General features: G+C 42.8%; 3 protein-coding genes across 3 annotated transcripts; 2 read left to right on the top strand and 1 right to left on the bottom strand.

The window, feature by feature from the left end:
* The first annotated feature begins 484 nt into the window (after positions 1 to 484).
* On the top strand, positions 485 to 1,985 carry LOC137906334 (serotonin N-acetyltransferase-like). Its single transcript, XM_068750586.1, has 3 exons — positions 485 to 632; positions 814 to 968; positions 1,175 to 1,985. Exons 1-3 carry the CDS (start codon positions 485 to 487, stop codon positions 1,478 to 1,480), a joined length of 609 nt encoding a protein of 202 aa, XP_068606687.1. The 3' UTR covers positions 1,481 to 1,985.
* A 2,220-nt stretch (positions 1,986 to 4,205) lies between these two features.
* On the top strand, positions 4,206 to 5,706 carry LOC137906335 (serotonin N-acetyltransferase-like). Its single transcript, XM_068750587.1, has 3 exons — positions 4,206 to 4,353; positions 4,535 to 4,689; positions 4,896 to 5,706. The coding sequence occupies exons 1-3, from the start codon at positions 4,206 to 4,208 to the stop codon at positions 5,199 to 5,201; spliced, it is 609 nt and encodes a 202-aa protein (XP_068606688.1). The 3' UTR covers positions 5,202 to 5,706.
* Positions 5,707 to 5,715: 9 nt separating this feature from the next.
* On the bottom strand, positions 5,716 to 18,300 carry LOC137906326 (inactive rhomboid protein 2-like). Its single transcript, XM_068750575.1, has 17 exons — positions 18,163 to 18,300; positions 16,702 to 16,826; positions 15,716 to 15,899; positions 14,401 to 14,622; positions 13,888 to 14,016; positions 13,277 to 13,386; positions 12,990 to 13,205; positions 12,589 to 12,700; positions 12,352 to 12,426; positions 11,911 to 12,072; positions 11,436 to 11,521; positions 11,263 to 11,326; positions 11,013 to 11,107; positions 10,380 to 10,455; positions 10,206 to 10,306; positions 9,731 to 9,884; positions 5,716 to 8,268 (listed from the first exon to the last, which is right to left on the bottom strand). The coding sequence occupies exons 1-17, from the start codon at positions 18,298 to 18,300 to the stop codon at positions 7,840 to 7,842; spliced, it is 2,478 nt and encodes an 825-aa protein (XP_068606676.1). The 3' UTR covers positions 5,716 to 7,839.
* Positions 18,301 to 18,778: the final 478 nt, after the last annotated feature.

Here is an 18,778-nt window from a genome sequence, read left to right as displayed (position 1 = left end):
TATTTGTATTGTTCATCGTAGGAGCCACAGGAGTGCCAAATAGGAAACACACGTGGAAATATAAAGACGATCAATAAAACATATACAAATACGGCAATAAAAAGGAAATCAATAAAAGAGAAATATATATACAAATGCAGTCATATTCTTTTTCCATCTTGCTTTTGCTTATTCCAGTTTGTCATTGCATTAATTGATGCATCAAGCTGTCCCGGAAAAGCAAATGCCCCTCCTGCTATGGGCACTGAGGGTATAAATACTGACGCTGGACGGCTCTGCTCAGTCCGATTACGCGCAGCCCGGTTACGCACGGTCCAGTTACGCACGGTCCAGTTACGCGCAGTCCGGTTACGCACGGTTCGGGTTTAAAGACTAAGAAATACTGAAACGACAGCGCAGCAGAAGGGAAGAAAGTATTTGTATTTTTTTATGGACTTTTTTGATTTTTAAATCTTTTGGAAAGAAACAAAATATACCCAAGACAATGTCGGTGGTGAGCGCAGTTCCGTTCATGAAGCCGCTCCATATGGGTTCTCCGGTGCCGCGGGGCCGCCGCCACACGCTGCCGGCCAGCGAGTTCCGCTCCCTCAGCCCGGAGGACGCCATCAGTGTGTTCGAGATTGAGAGAGAAGGTAACCAGACTCTGTGAATGACTGACTCTAGTTAGGACTAAAAATCAATACATCTTCATTCTTTCTGTTTACTTAAAATGGTGTGCAGTTCTATTCCCGAGCAAATGTCATCGAACTGGTTTCTAAATGTGAGGAGTTCAGGTATACATTCTGACATGCTTTGCCTTTTGATCACACACAGCCTTCATCTCCGTGTCAGGCGAGTGTCCTCTCCACCTGGATGAGGTGCGTCACTTCCTCACACTGTGTCCCGAGCTGTCTCTGGGCTGGTTCGAGGAGGGACGTCTGGTGGCTTTCGTCATCGGATCACTGTGGGACCAGGAAAGGCTTACCACGGTAAGAGGCAGCGATTGATCTCGGGCTGAGTGGCAAGAAAAATGCAAGATGAGGTTCGAACAGATTAACAGAAAAGCTGACTCAGCAAGTTTTTTCTAACCTTTGTCTGCAGTCGCACGTATTTATAATTCAAATTCAGCAACAGGTTCTCAACGAGGCAGCGTAAACCTTTTCTTTGACCGCTCCTCTTCCTCCCTCTTCCTCAGGATGCCATGACTCTCCACAAGCCTCACGGTACCACAGTTCACATCCATGTGCTGGCTGTCCATCGGACCTTCCGTCAACAGGGCAAAGGCTCCATCCTGATGTGGCGCTACCTGCAGTACCTCCGCTGCCTGCCCTACGTCCGGCGTGCCGTGCTTATGTGCGAAGACTTCCTAGTTCCCTTCTACCAGAAGTCAGGCTTCAAAGGGCAGGGCCCCAGCGAGATCACGGTGGGGCCCCTCACCTTCATCGAGATGCGCTACCCGGTCAGGGGCCACGCATTCATGCGTCGCAACAGTGGCTGTTGAGGAGAGAGACTTCTCCCTTTTTTTTATTTTGATATATTTATCATTGTATTCAGTAGCTGCCTTGTTTATTTGATCACGCCGCTCAACCAGTCTAACACTGGGACCATTTTAAGATAATACAATTATTAGTGCAGTCTGTCGGATTTATCTTGCAAGACAATGAGAAATGAATGAGATGGTTGCCGTTTGTCACATTTGTATGTTTGGTTTTACTATGAAAATGGTACAACTATGAAAACGAATGCCAAAGTAAACCGTTGACTCTGTGACTGCGGAATTCCAACAATTAAACATGTTAGTACACGATGTTTTACTGTTCAGCAATCTTCATTACAAGTCCATTTAAACATCTTCCATGTATGCGACTTATAAATCACTTTATTGTGGTCTCTTCTAACCTTTTCCCCTGTAGACAATCACCACTGCTGCCTCTGAAAGTCCCGAGACAATACAATGTTTTTGGTTTTCTTCTTACATTTTGCTCTTAAAACAATAAAGATTCATTATCCAGTAATTCTGCTTCATTATTTTATTCACCTTATATTCAGAATAGACATTTGCAAATATAAAAATTATTCAGAGAGCATTTCAAGAACTCGGCCTCGAACTCTGTTGCGTGACACAAATCACAATGTGGCTCCGCTCTTTTCAGTTTACGGACTTTTTTTTTTTTTGACATTATGAAGCAAGTCCGAATCTTTTTCAGTTGTTTAGAAGGCAGAACAGTTTTATTGCAAATTTTCATGTTTAGCTATTTAGAAAGTCATGGAAATTTGAGTGCAATTTCTGCCATTCCTTGAACATACAAAAAAAAAAAAGAAATGATCCTTGAAAACTTAAGACATTGTCGTTTTAATGTGAAAAAAGACGACAATTAGAAAGAAAAGAAAAAGCCACCTCTCTCTCATAAGGTCAAAGGTCTCACTGGAGTGTCAGTTAACTTTAGACAAATTGGGCGACGGAGGGTAACAACCAGGCCAGCATTAAATGAAACTGACAAAGGTTTATTACCAGAATGGCCTTTATTTTGACACAAATGTTTTAACACAGCGATTGTTACGTAAAAACTCTCAAATAAATTCAAAAAATCTGAAGATGGCAGACTCATTTTAGAACTTTAAAAAACCACCCAACACCCAAAACCCATGCAGCATTAAGTCCCAAGGAGCACCTAGTCCAAATTAATTTGCAAAAATGCTATTTATACCAGTGTTAAAATCTCCCTATACAAAATCCATTCTGGGAGTGCACGCATGCAGTGAGCTTGTGCTTGTGCACTTTCAGACACATTATTTTCTTATTAGTGGCTACATCTTAAAAAAAGATTATAAATAAATAATCTCCATTTGCGATCTCTCAAGAAAACAGACCCCTTCTTACACGCTAAATGGACTTGCTATAAGTTTGTTTTATGTTGTTTATATTAAAACAAGTTCCCATCTTCCCAAGTTGTGTACAAGAATGCTGCAATACATATTTAGTGAAACGCTTTGGAAAGAAACTTCAGACCTTTCACTGGCGTGGCGGCGAAAACAGAAACTCAATTGCATTTTTAATTTATTTAGCCAAAACAGTATTTTTTTTCATGACTTGGTATTCATTTGAAGCTTTCCCTTTTGTTTACAATATGCATTACAAAAGTGTTATTTGGTCCCTGTGCAAAAATAGCTACGTACCGCCATGATTAAAAATGCTTGTTGTAGCTCAAACCTCAGACTTGGAAAAAAAAGAAAATTACAATATACATAATTCTAATTGAAGTACCTGGATTGTCTGACAAACCTATTCTGCACGCTTTTAACAGCTCATGTTTGCAACAACAGCGGATGATCCGTGAGCCAGGCTGGATAACCCAAGAGAGAAATGTTTCACCTGAACGTTTCGGTCTGGGCACTTTCTGTTCCACCAGAACAGAAGCAACCTCCTACAAAAATGCCTTAGAGTACAGAAAGAAAATAGCTTTTGGTTGTCCACTGCATAAATAAATCTATGAAGGTTTTCATAGTGTTTTAACAATGTCAGATTTACAATGTTCTCTCTATAAGGATTGATATTCAGAGGGTGAATGAATTTCAGACTGCAGGAGACATCAAAATGAGCATTTTGTGTTCAATGTGGAACAAAACTCAAATCTGCTGTATTGTCTGATTTGTCTGTAAACATTTACTTTGGGTCTGATGGCAGCATCACAGGGGTTAAATAATTCTCGACAAAGTTCCCCCTGATCCCGACTAAATACTGTATTTGTATTGTTCATCGTAGGAGCCACAGGAGTGCCAAATAGGAAACACACGTGGAAATATAAAGACGATCAATAAAACATATACAAATACGGCAATAAAAAGGAAATCAATAAAAGAGAAATATATATACAAATGCAGTCATATTCTTTTTCCATCTTGCTTTTGCTTATTCCAGTTTGTCATTGCATTAATTGATGCATCAAGCTGTCCCGGAAAAGCAAATGCCCCTCCTGCTATGGGCACTGAGGGTATAAATACTGACGCTGGACGGCTCTGCTCAGTCCGATTACGCGCAGCCCGGTTACGCACGGTCCAGTTACGCACGGTCCAGTTACGCGCAGTCCGGTTACGCACGGTTCGGGTTTAAAGACTAAGAAATACTGAAACGACAGCGCAGCAGAAGGGAAGAAAGTATTTGTATTTTTTTATGGACTTTTTTGATTTTTAAATCTTTTGGAAAGAAACAAAATATACCCAAGACAATGTCGGTGGTGAGCGCAGTTCCGTTCATGAAGCCGCTCCATATGGGTTCTCCGGTGCCGCGGGGCCGCCGCCACACGCTGCCGGCCAGCGAGTTCCGCTCCCTCAGCCCGGAGGACGCCATCAGTGTGTTCGAGATTGAGAGAGAAGGTAACCAGACTCTGTGAATGACTGACTCTAGTTAGGACTAAAAATCAATACATCTTCATTCTTTCTGTTTACTTAAAATGGTGTGCAGTTCTATTCCCGAGCAAATGTCATCGAACTGGTTTCTAAATGTGAGGAGTTCAGGTATACATTCTGACATGCTTTGCCTTTTGATCACACACAGCCTTCATCTCCGTGTCAGGCGAGTGTCCTCTCCACCTGGATGAGGTGCGTCACTTCCTCACACTGTGCCCCGAGCTGTCTCTGGGCTGGTTCGAGGAGGGACGTCTGGTGGCTTTCGTCATCGGATCACTGTGGGACCAGGAAAGGCTTACCACGGTAAGAGGCAGCGATTGATCTCGGGCTGAGTGGCAAGAAAAATGCAAGATGAGGTTCGAACAGATTAACAGAAAAGCTGACTCAGCAAGTTTTTTCTAACCTTTGTCTGCAGTCGCACGTATTTATAATTCAAATTCAGCAACAGGTTCTCAACGAGGCAGCGTAAACCTTTTCTTTGACCGCTCCTCTTCCTCCCTCTTCCTCAGGATGCCATGACTCTCCACAAGCCTCACGGTACCACAGTTCACATCCATGTGCTGGCTGTCCATCGGACCTTCCGTCAACAGGGCAAAGGCTCCATCCTGATGTGGCGCTACCTGCAGTACCTCCGCTGCCTGCCCTACGTCCGGCGTGCCGTGCTTATGTGCGAAGACTTCCTAGTTCCCTTCTACCAGAAGTCAGGCTTCAAAGGGCAGGGCCCCAGCGAGATCACGGTGGGGCCCCTCACCTTCATCGAGATGCGCTACCCGGTCAGGGGCCACGCATTCATGCGTCGCAACAGTGGCTGTTGAGGAGAGAGACTTCTCCCTTTTTTTTATTTTGATATATTTATCATTGTATTCAGTAGCTGCCTTGTTTATTTGATCACGCCGCTCAACCAGTCTAACACTGGGACCATTTTAAGATAATACAATTATTAGTGCAGTCTGTCGGATTTATCTTGCAAGACAATGAGAAATGAATGAGATGGTTGCCGTTTGTCACATTTGTATGTTTGGTTTTACTATGAAAATGGTACAACTATGAAAACGAATGCCAAAGTAAACCGTTGACTCTGTGACTGCGGAATTCCAACAATTAAACATGTTAGTACACGATGTTTTACTGTTCAGCAATCTTCATTACAAGTCCATTTAAACATCTTCCATGTATGCGACTTATAAATCACTTTATTGTGGTCTCTTCTAACCTTTTCCCCTGTAGACAATCACCACTGCTGCCTCTGAAAGTCCCGAGACAATACAATGTTTTTGGTTTTCTTCTTACATTTTGCTCTTAAAACAATAAAGATTCATTATCCAGTAATTCTGCTTCATTATTTTATTCACCTTATATTCAGAATAGACATTTGCAAATATAAAAATTATTCAGAGAGCATTTCAAGAACTCGGCCTCGAACTCTGTTGCGTGACACAAATCACAATGTGGCTCCGCTCTTTTCAGTTTACGGACTTTTTTTTTTTTTGACATTATGAAGCAAGTCCGAATCTTTTTCAGTTGTTTAGAAGGCAGAACAGTTTTATTGCAAATTTTCATGTTTAGCTATTTAGAAAGTCATGGAAATTTGAGTGCAATTTCTGCCATTCCTTGAACATACAAAAAAAAAAAAGAAATGATCCTTGAAAACTTAAGACATTGTCGTTTTAATGTGAAAAAAGACGACAATTAGAAAGAAAAGAAAAAGCCACCTCTCTCTCATAAGGTCAAAGGTCTCACTGGAGTGTCAGTTAACTTTAGACAAATTGGGCGACGGAGGGTAACAACCAGGCCAGCATTAAATGAAACTGACAAAGGTTTATTACCAGAATGGCCTTTATTTTGACACAAATGTTTTAACACAGCGATTGTTACGTAAAAACTCTCAAATAAATTCAAAAAATCTGAAGATGGCAGACTCATTTTAGAACTTTAAAAAACCACCCAACACCCAAAACCCATGCAGCATTAAGTCCCAAGGAGCACCTAGTCCAAATTAATTTGCAAAAATGCTATTTATACCAGTGTTAAAATCTCCCTATACAAAATCCATTCTGGGAGTGCACGCATGCAGTGAGCTTGTGCTTGTGCACTTTCAGACACATTATTTTCTTATTAGTGGCTACATCTTAAAAAAAGATTATAAATAAATAATCTCCATTTGCGATCTCTCAAGAAAACAGACCCCTTCTTACACGCTAAATGGACTTGCTATAAGTTTGTTTTATGTTGTTTATATTAAAACAAGTTCCCATCTTCCCAAGTTGTGTACAAGAATGCTGCAATACATATTTAGTGAAACGCTTTGGAAAGAAACTTCAGACCTTTCACTGGCGTGGCGGCGAAAACAGAAACTCAATTGCATTTTTAATTTATTTAGCCAAAACAGTATTTTTTTTCATGACTTGGTATTCATTTGAAGCTTTCCCTTTTGTTTACAATATGCATTACAAAAGTGTTATTTGGTCCCTGTGCAAAAATAGCTACGTACCGCCATGATTAAAAATGCTTGTTGTAGCTCAAACCTCAGACTTGGAAAAAAAAGAAAATTACAATATACATAATTCTAATTGAAGTACCTGGATTGTCTGACAAACCTATTCTGCACGCTTTTAACAGCTCATGTTTGCAACAACAGCGGATGATCCGTGAGCCAGGCTGGATAACCCAAGAGAGAAATGTTTCACCTGAACGTTTCGGTCTGGGCACTTTCTGTTCCACCAGAACAGAAGCAACCTCCTACAAAAATGCCTTAGAGTACAGTTTATTTTCTATTTTTTCCCCCAGAGTAAAAACACCAGTGTCATCAGTGAAATGAGAAACTATCAGCAGGGCCCAACTGAGAACTTGAGGTTGACATCCAGAGAATTACAAAAACAGCATGCATACAAGCAGAATGAGACATTGCTTTGGTAGGTTTAGTGTCAGATGTGTCCACCTGCATTTGGAAAACCAACACATGTTCATAAAATAGCATAGTCTGTCAAAGGCAACTCGTGGTTTAAGATAGTCGTCATAGACCACAAATACTTGACTCGCGTTATTCCATCTTTACAATCAGCGCACATTATACCTTAAACACAACTCACGGCTCCAAACAACGTGGACATGCTGCGCCCATTCACACAAGACCAAGAAGAAAAACGTGTTTTTTTTTAATGCTTATAGCATTTGTACCTGATATTGAGAAGCAGTAGACGTGTAAGCAAGGTTTGTAGTGCGAGACTGAAATCCAAGATTAGGAGGAAACCGATTTAAAGCTCTAAAATATCAGTCATTCTTTTCATCTCAGCCGTTTATCATCCACAGAGCCCTTTTCCAGGGGTAAATAATAAAACGGCACGTCATTAAAAGGCCTGAACTGGGAACAGCAGACCTGGACATGAGCCTGAAGCTAGCAGATCAGTAGTGTAGAAGCCGTGGTCATCGTTAACGTCATCAGTAGCCTAGAGTCTAGTGCGCCACTCCAATGTTGTGGTCTATGTCGTACTTTTCACAGAACTTGTTGGTGAAGGGCAGGCAGGTGAGACGCTCCAGCCAGTGCCAGTTGATTGGGTGAATATAAAACCAGACGATGAGGGAAGAAAACAGCCCGACGTAGGCCAACATTGAGACGGCAATGAGGACACGTTTTCGGTATTTGTCTAAAGTCCCGAACGTGATGTAGGGCAGGAAGGCAAAGGAGAGCAGCAAGCCGCTGATAAAACCGAAGATATGTGCGATGTTATCGATCCAAGGCAGCAGGCCGCACAGGAAGAGGAAGAGGACGATGCAGAACAGCTTGAGAAGGGCCTTCCACGGTTTCTCCAGCACCTGCCATCCTTGGAACAGCTCAACAAACAGGCAGGCAAGGAGTCCAAACTGAGACCCTGCTGGACCCACCTGCAGGGACACAAGAGCAAAAATCAATATTTAAATCTTTGACGGCCAGCTGGCTTCAGCGCTGACAAAAAGCTGAGGCATTCTATAATGCCACTTTATTGATTGAAAAATAAGTCTTATGATCGAGCATTTAATACATGGATAAACTGAATCTGAATAAATTTAATAATGAAATGTTTCTTTATTTTCTGCAAAGATGAGATGAAGATCAGGCGACCAATGCCACCTTATTTTAGATTTAGAGAAACTACAGCACAAGTATGTGAAATGGTTTGGTGCCACCAGAAACTGCCATCTTTCTACAAGTCAGAGGAACAATTTTCCTTTTAATGAAGTCCGGGACAACATTCTTACAAACCTTAATTAAAAAAACATGACAATGGAAATGGATTTATTTATCCTTTAGTTTGCAGGAGCGATTTGGTCCTGATTGGAAAGAAATAACTTTTGCAAGTAAACAGGATTACTTTTGCCTCGTGTGAGAATTATTGCTGCAGTGCAGCTGTTGTCGAGTCACTAATGTTCAGGTCAACTCAACAGTTAAAGGATAATCCCTCAACTGCATCATTAAGTGGCTTGACCGGCTATGCTGTGCCGTGCATGTGCTGCCTCTGGTTATTCCTGGCGTGTGTAGACCCGTGAGCCGCTTCAGCGTTAAAGAGAGCCGGAAGGTGGGAGTTCTGGCACCCACGTCAAAGGTCGGTCAGAGGGTCACCTCAGGCAGAACGTCCGAGGGGAGGCTTTGGGCTCAGTTTATGAAGACGAAGAAGTGAACAAGTGTTCGTTATGTAAAAAATACATTTTTAACAGTGTTGAAGTGCAACAGCATTAAACCGGTGTTCATTACGGTGTACAGACCAGAAGCACAACCAGACACTTTGCAACAATTGCTTTTGTTTAAAACAGAAAATGTAATCCCGTTCACCAAATTCTTTTGTCAACACACAATGGGATTAGGCTAATCTCTGAATGGGCAAAGTGAGTTTTACAGACAGACGTCCAGAGATGTGCCAGTAGAATGTAGGTAATCCAGAGCATTCGTTTCCCATGACAAGTAATTTACGCAATGTGGTCTCCTTAAAAACATATATATATAATCTTTATTTTAATTAGAGATGGTTCAACTCAGTTACTTCAGGAGTTCGTTGTTGAAGTTTCAGACCGTCTGTGCAAATCAAAACATTTAGATATATTTTATTAGAGTATTTATTGAATATTAATTAGGTAAAGGGTGAATCTGACCCTCATTCAGTAGTCAGTGTTTTCTCTTATATACTGTACTCCATGCTTGTATGTTTTTATACAAGTTCAAACATGAACCCGGTATACAAGTGTGACTAACACGCGTGCATGCACGTACGCAGACTTAATCTCGTATGCTAAGAGGATTCCTTCAACTTTCCATGAGCACATCGTAGAGATCATTACGGACTGCATGCAGCTATTAAAGGGAGGAACATACCTCAGCTCTAAAAGGCAGGAACAGGGCTGAGGCAAGGTTTCCCGTGATTCCACTGAGGATATAAATGATTGAGATGCGGACCCAACCAGCTAGTTTCTCAAGGTCTCTCAGTATGGTCATCTGGAACACCACTGACACCACGCAATGTAGAAGACTGCACACACACACACACACACACACACATTTCAATTAAGCTGCCTTGGCTTGCTACTTTGCTGGTTTTAAAAGTAGACCCTGAGGGATTTCCCCACGTGCCTCATATTAACACACAAGTATTTTGTACCCATGTGAGCAAACAGAAACACCCGATCACAGGACATTAAACATTCTCCGACTGCTTTTTGGCTGAAATAAAGTGTTACACTAATATCCGACTTAACCTGAAACAAGTCAGAGACGTTTCACCCGTGCCAGACAGACAAACAAGTTGTCTCCAGCACCGTTTATAAAAATGCATCTACGTCTTGAGACATACCCAGCATGGAGGAAGAGAGACAGCCAGAGACGGTAGAACTGATCGGGGACATCGGGGTTGAGAAAAGGCAGCAAGCCGCACACGTCATCCAGACAGTGGACCTGAGCAAGAAAAGTGAACGAGCTCACAGATCTATTAACACACCAAGATGCAGAAAACATTCACAAATATTACCTGCGAGCAGAGTGTGGCGTCCTCGTGGAAGTAGCCGTGCATGAAAGTGCAATATTCTCTGGTCGTGATCTCACATCTGCAGGAGGGATAAACAAAATGTAAAATTCTCCATGACTCAGCAGTGAAATGACATTAGGCCTCGACACCTATAAATAACATACACCAGAGAATGTTATGGGAGAGTGTCAGTGAAGACAAAGGGAAAGGTCGACAAGACAGCGGTGAGGCCAGCCATGATGGACGGCTTGGAGACAGTGGCTCTGAGGAAAAAAGACAGGAGGCGGAGCTAGAAGTGGAGGAGATGAAGACGCTGAGGTTCTCCTTGGGAGTGACCAGGATGGACGGGATTAGAAATGAGACCATAAGAGGGACAGTGAAGGTTAGACGTTTTGGAGACAAGGTCAGAGAGGCCAGACTACAATGGTTTGGACATGTCCAGAGGAGAGACAGGGACTATATATATATATATATATATAGGGGCGGGAGTGGCTCAGCGGGTTGGGCTTGGAAGCGGAGAAGTCCACCGGTTCGAGTCCCAGATAAAATGTGCAGTGTGGACTGGTGGCTGTGATTTGCTGTGGCAATCTCACGGCAAAAGCTGAAAGAAGAAGAGAATGTCAGCCTTAGTCTCACCTGCCCTTGGTTCCTATGCAACAAGGCCGTCCCTTGATGTTACAGTCCATGTGCCTGTAGCCTGTGTGGTTCCACTTCTGGGGGAGCCTGCACATCTGCCAAAGTACAAGCAATGAACGCATCAATCGTCATCATCTCATTTCATGTTGCAGAACACAAAGAGGGCAGCAAAAAACATATAAAATACAATATGTTACAATCTGGAAGTTGACTACATTTAAAAAACAACAGAGCAGCGGAGTCCCCTCACCGGCCACTGGGTGATGTCATCCGGCCACCAGTGAGGACTTGAAGAAGAAGGCTCTTCACACAAACTGTAACAACAAGCAACAGAGCAGAAAAGAGGATTGGAAGATTTCATATTTGCCAGTCGAAACCTTTATGCCCACACCGACTTCATTTTGGTCACATCCGTGTTCTTACCAGGGATCCTGGTGACAGACAGAACCAGAGGACCTGTTGATGTCCAAACGCTCATTTTCCCATTTAATAAAGGTGGCCAGTGTTTCCTGCATATCCAGATATTTTAACATTTTATCTCATAGAATCACAAGAGAATGTGAATATCAATACAACTGTTGTGTGTGAAATAGCTTTTGTTAATGTCAATTTAGGTGTGTTCACTATTCATAGTGCTGATATAAATGGTTCCGTGTATGTAAATAAGGGGATGCATCATAAAGGGAAGCAATGTGGTCGCAAAATGTGATGATAATATGTAAATAAATATGCAAAGAATGGTGATTATATGTTTATAAGATCACGTGTGAGTGGGTGCTTAGGATTGAATGTTGTTCCTGGTCTGTTGTTGTGCATGTACATTAGCATTGCTTTGTTTTGATTCCTAACCACAGCAAGCTTTCAAACACAAACAAGCTAACATAATAAAACCACTTACGGAGCAGTCCGATCTGAGGGTCTGCACACACCCCGAGTTGTCGTTCTGAACACAGCAGCCAGACTCCTTCTCCAGGTCTTTGGCCCTCTGGATCAAACTAACGATCTGTTTGTCCTGTCGGATGCACGGTGAGAACTTGGCCCCCAAGTGGATCAAGTCTTCCTGGAAAGTAGAAGAAAACTATTGGAAAAGAAGGGCAGTCATGGCAAACCACACAACGTAAATTAATCTAAAAAAGATTATTCACTTTCTGTGCTACAGGAAATTAACTAAACCCACTCAATCTTTATTCCATGTATCGGTTACTTTTGGATATAGATGTCTTTTAATTAGTTGTTAAAATTCTGTATGTTTTGTGAATAGCACATTTGAATATTGTGAGTCAAGACACACAACGGGTTTTCTAGAAAGTTTATTGCGACACGCCTTCCAGAGACTCACAGAGCTGGGGCCGATCCAGAAGTTCTCCTGCTGGATGTACTTGACACTCTCATAAATGCCTTTGTTCTTCAGCACCTACAGAGGGTGACAGAGTGACACAGTCGGCGAGGTATCGCTGTAAAGTACCAAGTCATACAAAGATTATACTTCAGGAAATCATTTACAGGTTCTGGGCAAAGGACAATTCTGCCTTGATACACACTTTTATCTAATAATAGTTGAATAATCTGCACTCACCAGTTGAGATGTCGAATGTTGTGCAAAACCAACAGGGGCAAAGCCATAGGTACAACAGGCCAGCAACGTGATTACTATATGGACAAATGTGATCCAGTAGGTAAAGAAGGGCCTGAAAAAAGAACAGAGCAGCAAACAACCGGTGTAAATCACGTCTCAACAGCACACGGCGCCCCGGGATGACTGAAAAACTATCAAGACGATCACAACCAACATAACCGCCAACATCTCTACCCTCGTTTCTTTTGCTGCTAAAGCAAACAAAAACAAAAACAGAGTACCTGGTTCATTAGATTTTTCTTATCGACTGCGGGCTACATCAGTAAAAAACAAAAAACAAATCAGGTTAGCGAATAATCCGCCAGCGTGTCCACAAAGGGCGGCATCGACTCATTCTCCACCTGTGGCTGTGGAAGTCATCCAGCTGCTTCTGAACGGTGCTGCTGAGGCTGCGTCGGTAATGCCGGTTCAGCCACTTCCCCACCACGCCCATGCCGTACTGCCGCCTGTTTCGGTCAAATGCAAAGTGCCTGACTTGGGAAGCGATGCGGCGGCCCCGACGAGGATGGCTTCTTTCATCCACCAACGGCGTCCTCTGCATTCGAGAGACATCCCTCCTAGGGTTGGGAGAAAGACGGCTAGCCAGGAGGGTTGAGAAACGAATGGAGGAGGAGGAAATGCGACTCACAGACTTGGGAACTTCTGGTCAGGCTGCTCACTGGGAGCAACGGATGCAGACATGGGAGGTGATTCAAATACGTCATCAGCCATAGAATATGACTCATCATGGGCATCGACCTGCACAACAAAGACAATGGCGTCACAGAGCATGAGCAGGCAGTATACACTAAAAAAAGAAAAGGGGGGAATAGAACATCTGGGATGATGAGCAGATTCCCCGTAAACCTTCCTATTTATGAAAATATATCAAATATGTACGACAAAACTGTAAATATTAGACGCTCATGCTGTAATTTATTTTGTGTTAGAACCTTACTATGAGGCAATGGTGAGAAAAACAAAAGAGAAGAGGGAAAGGACAGCAAGAAACTGGATCTTGAAGAGAAACGGTTTCGACAGGAGAAGTGATGACAGCACTTCCTGACTGACATGACAAAGGGAAACATGAGAGGTGCAAAAGAGAAGTGAAAGCGTATAGCGCGGTACAGAAGGCATGCTTCCTGACCGGACTGCTGCTGTGAAAACAGAATCAGGAAAGACAGATGTCGTTGAAGGAGACTAACAGGGGGGAAGCACACCAGCAGCAAAAACAGAAATGATGACATGACGGCTTCTGACCTTGCTGAAGAAGATCGAGGCAGAAGTGCCTTCAGAGTCCACCAAGTCGTCGTCCATCCAACTGGGCCTGACGAAGCTTCTCTTGGGGAAACTGCGACCTGTCTGAGAGCCGGCCAAACCGCTACGACCCTGAACGACACACGGATGCTTTGTCTCAGAGAAGTTCTGATATTTGAGACAAAAAAGAAGTAATAATCTAGATGTGTCTAAATATTCAGGGACCTGCAGGAAAACAGATGGGAAGATAGCGGCCCCATTCTATGACAGAACAGTTTGCTAAAGTAAATGCATCAGTCTAAGAGTTCTATTCGTTTGCTTATTACATAAAAATAACCGATTTGATTTCAAGGAAATGTGATGGGAAGACGGGTCGTGGGGCAAATGTAAACCTTTTACAAATGAGTGCAAATCTATAAAATACTTTCCTTAATTTTGTAAGATGCTTTTTTATTACTGCAGTTTGTAGATACGTCTCCTCTTATTACACTTGGGATTATCTGGTACCCCACTTACCCTCATTAGATTAGACGCGGCTCGAATGCTCATGCGAGCGACAGACTCCCGTTTACGCCTGGGAAGGCGATTGTGACCGGAGCGCTGGCTGGTGAAGGAGCTGAGAGAGGTGACGCCTGGGGTGATGGGACCCCCCTGAGCGATGTGAGGCGTCCTGGGGGAGCGACTCTCCATCTCCTCCAGGCAACGGAAGGCTCGTCCCCTGGCCAGGGGATCCACAATCTATCAAAAGCAGGTAAGATTTGCCGTGACGTTACAGGAGATGTTCACTGAATCCTGAATAATTCAGTCATCATCTACTCACCCCCGCGCCAACGGAAACTCAAGTGAAGTTCCTTAGTCCACACAACATTTCTGGTAGTATTGCAGCTTTCTCCTAAACAACCAAAGAAGACGGGGGGACTTGTTTTAAAACGTATAAATAAACCAACAACCAAAAATATAACATGGCTTGCACGCCTCATAAGAGGTGCTCCAAGTCTCCAGAAGTCCCAATTGATTTGGAAAAACAATATTTACACCCTTTTGTAAATAGACTGGGGTTTCTCGATCTCAGTCATGTTGCACATGTTTTATTTTTATTTTTTTCCCAAATGGGATGAAAGAATGCTTTTAGCTTATATAATATAATGAAGACTATAGCTCAGAAAAGGGTGTAAATAACTTCATTTCAGATCGTGATCTCTGGTCTTCTGGAGACTTTGATTTTGATTCGATTTTATACATTTTAAAAACAAGTTCCCATCCTCATGTGTTAATTAGGAGAACGCTGCTTTGTGTCCTGAACCTCCTGAAATCTTTTGTGTTCCAGTACCAACCTTTCCATTGATGCGGGGGTGAGACTCGATTTGGACTGAGTTGATTATTCGAACCGCCCTTTAACAAAACCCAACCTCTATTTCTGGCAATTTCAAGAAGGTTTATAAAATAAAAATGTATTCACATAGTGAGCAGAAGAGACAAGAATAAAACCAACCAAGACTCAAAATCAGTTAAAATACAAAATGCTGCATGATTAGTGAATAACTACGCCTGCAACACAAGCTCAGAAGCTATTCAACATTCCAAACACATTTTCACATTCCTTTCCTTTCCATCTCGTCTCTCCAGCAATTCTTGCTTTTCGTTCTTAACCCTTTCAGAAAGCTCTTTAAGTGTGAAGTGAACTTGTTGCCTGGTTGTAAAATTGTGTGGAAATGCCATTGGTGCAGCACATTTCCACGGCAGGGAATGATAGATCCTTCATACAACAGAGTCTGGACATGATGTTTCTGAATTAATTAAATCACCATCTGCCTATGTGAAAGCAGAATACCTTGGGCAGCCTGGATGTGGCCGGGGAATCGAGGCCTTGGTCGATGCTGGCGGCGGTCTCGGGCTCTCTGTACTGGGCCTTCAGTTTGCCGTAGCGCTGGCTGCAGTGGCGCAGGCTCTTCCTGTGCCATACCTGCTGCTTGCTCTCACTGTCCTCCCCAACCCCAAACCACTGGGCTGTATTCCTACAAGGGCGAGAAGAGGAAGGATGTCCAACGATCACACGTTACAGTATCGAACAGCGAGGGAAGACACCAAGTTAACCAACGTGCACAACAGCTCTATTAACATTTGGACAATGTTCCGGGGCAGATGTTACGTTGCAGCAACGGACAAATTGTGTAAAAGAATAAAAAGGCAAAAGGCAACCACGGCGTGAGAAGCGGATCAGGTACATCAGTGACAAGACGGCGCGCAGGCCAAACTTTCATCTGCTCGCGAGTACCTGTTTGGATTCAAACAAACCCGAATCAAGTGTTTTACCTTCTTAGAAGCAATAAACAATACATTCAATTTGAGATAGACAAAATGCTGAATAACATCTTAAATTAATTACATTTTATTTAATTACATTAACTCCTTCACTACCAGCCGTTTTCAGCTCAGCCATATTCTGAATGCCAGCGGGTTTTGCTCATTTTGCCCTGTATTTCAACACCCACAGAATATTATGTTCTATGTCTATGCAAACACCGAACCTTCCAAATGAAAGATTAAACTCTCTTCCTTCATCGGGGAAAGAAAATTTCGCTCCTACCATTTTTAATTCTCCTAATTGTCGTCTTTAGACGTCATTTTAAATTTCACCCAAAGGAAGTCTGCAATACAGTCATTACCAAATATACACAAGTAAATACTTAATAATTGTCTTTGTCCAATTTCAAGAAGGATCCTGCGGAAGACAAGCTTAAATAAATGATCTAACGAGCAACTTGAATGTTGAGCAACGTAGACAAACATACAAAGCTAACAAACTCGTCCACTTACTTGCGGATGCTTTGAGAAAGCGACGTTTGCCGCCTGAACTTTGTCCTCCGGTCTGCGGCTCCACTCTCCGACACGGAACCGGTGGCTCGAGCGCTCATGCTTTTTTTCAGAGACGAGCGCAGCGGCTAAACAAAGATGTAGAAATGTTACAGGAATGGTTTCCACTGTATAATAAGTATGAAACACCCCCACAGCATGCAATTTAGAAGAAATGAACCACTGCTACAATTACATTTTAGGAATAATACAATAAACCTAAATAATTTAGCAGCAGCAACAAGAGGAGAAGACAAGTACAGTTTGGTTTGCGAACCCGAGCGTACGAACTTCCCGCGCTCGGCTTCATCGAACTCGTCAGTTTTTGTACGCAGCGTTGTCCACACCGTTGGTCGTTGTGTTCTCTTGTTCTTCATTTCCATATTTTCATCAACACGTAAACCCATAAAGTTTTAAATAAGTGTTTCTGGGGCCAAAGAACAGATTAACATTAATCTAAATGGGAAAAATTGTTTCGGTTGACAAACGGAAGCCAAAGCACGGATTAATTTCAGGATCCGATGTCCCGTTGTAATCTGATATTTTCTGTCACTTCTTAAAACATAAGAGACAGACCTGATTAATTATTTATGAAGGTCACATCATCCCGTTAATTACATTTTCTAAAAGTAATATTATCCTCCCACCAGTCTCTTATTAATAACTAATTGTGTAGCTTCACATACAAGATAGACAATTTGAGCCATTTTCAATACACAAGAAAAACACATCGGTTGGATGATGTGTGCGATAAATGTGGAGCGACTGATGCTCCGTCTATGTTTTGCATGTTGGGCATTGATTGCTAAGAGGGCCTCGCCCTCTGCCTGGTCTCCTTTACGCCTACTTGTGTATGCGGTTACAGCGTTCTGGGAGTCCATCGTTTTAACCTGCAGTGAATCTGCATTTGGCGAGTTTAATGGTCTCGTTATTCTGAGAGTTAATGGGGCTCAAAGCAAGCTGCAAGTGAGCTGCATGTTCAAGTTCTACCACAGCTTGTCGAGGCTGGTCTCCACGGTTTCTCCCACCATGCATCCGTTTTCAGTAGAGAACTGTGCATGTAAAATAAAGTGAGTACAATGTTTACATCTTTTTGTTACATTGTAAAAAACCCTCTGCAGGAAGTCCAAAGGTGGTCGAATTACAGTGGTGACTGAATGTTTGGGCACCTCGGGTCAAAATTTGTGTAAATGTGTTTGATGAAGACAAGGGAAGCTGAAACAATCTCCAAAAAAGGCATCATATTACAGATTAGACAATCCCATAACATGGAAATAAAGCCCTTTTTCTTTTTTTACATTGTTTACATTTTTTAAATAACAGAAAAGGAAAAAAGCACCAACAGGAAGTGGTTAGTCAGTGATTTCAGCCTGACCCAAGCAGCCACGCGGCGCAGGGTGAACTCGAGCCCAATAGTAAACCTACCCGTTTGGCAGGGTCACGGGGCATCATCTCCTCAGGTGGCGGGATGGCTATTACAAGGCTGGGTGGCTTCTTGCTCTTCAGACGGCTGTCTGATTGTCCTCTATTTGGAGGAGGTTCCTCCCCCCCGTGTGATGCCATCCCGTCAGAGTACTGGAGCCGAGGAGGGGAAAACAAGGAAACATCAGAATGATGCGAGGATCTCAAGTTTCAGAAACAGCAAAACAGCTGAAAAACGGTAAAGACCACTTTTCAAACTATAATAAACACAACTACAAAAGCAGTCGGAGCGCAGACCTCCGCCAAGCAGCTCATTCCCCTCCGAATTAGATTGTTTGTGTCACCCTGTGACATCACATAACAGCAATCGATAGTTCAAAATGACTGTGCATTCATTGGTTGCCAATGATCTCTACAGTATTGCCAGCTGAACCAATGGACTATCACTCATCACTAGATTTTTAACCCCCCCCCCCTAATGAATTAGATATGACTGTCAGTGTTTCATTGCTGTGACACAATCAATCGCAGTAACCATCGGAACAACGGCCAGCCAGCTAGATAGACAGACGGCCCTTTGCAGACACAACCTTTAAGGTCACAAACCTTGGCCAACCAG

Source organism: Brachionichthys hirsutus, chromosome 17 (assembly GCF_040956055.1).
Source record: "Brachionichthys hirsutus isolate HB-005 chromosome 17, CSIRO-AGI_Bhir_v1, whole genome shotgun sequence".
Classification (NCBI taxonomy): Eukaryota; Metazoa; Chordata; class Actinopteri; order Lophiiformes; family Brachionichthyidae; genus Brachionichthys; species Brachionichthys hirsutus.
The sequence above is the reverse complement of the archived record's forward strand: the minus strand, read 5'-3'. Positions and strand labels throughout refer to the sequence as shown.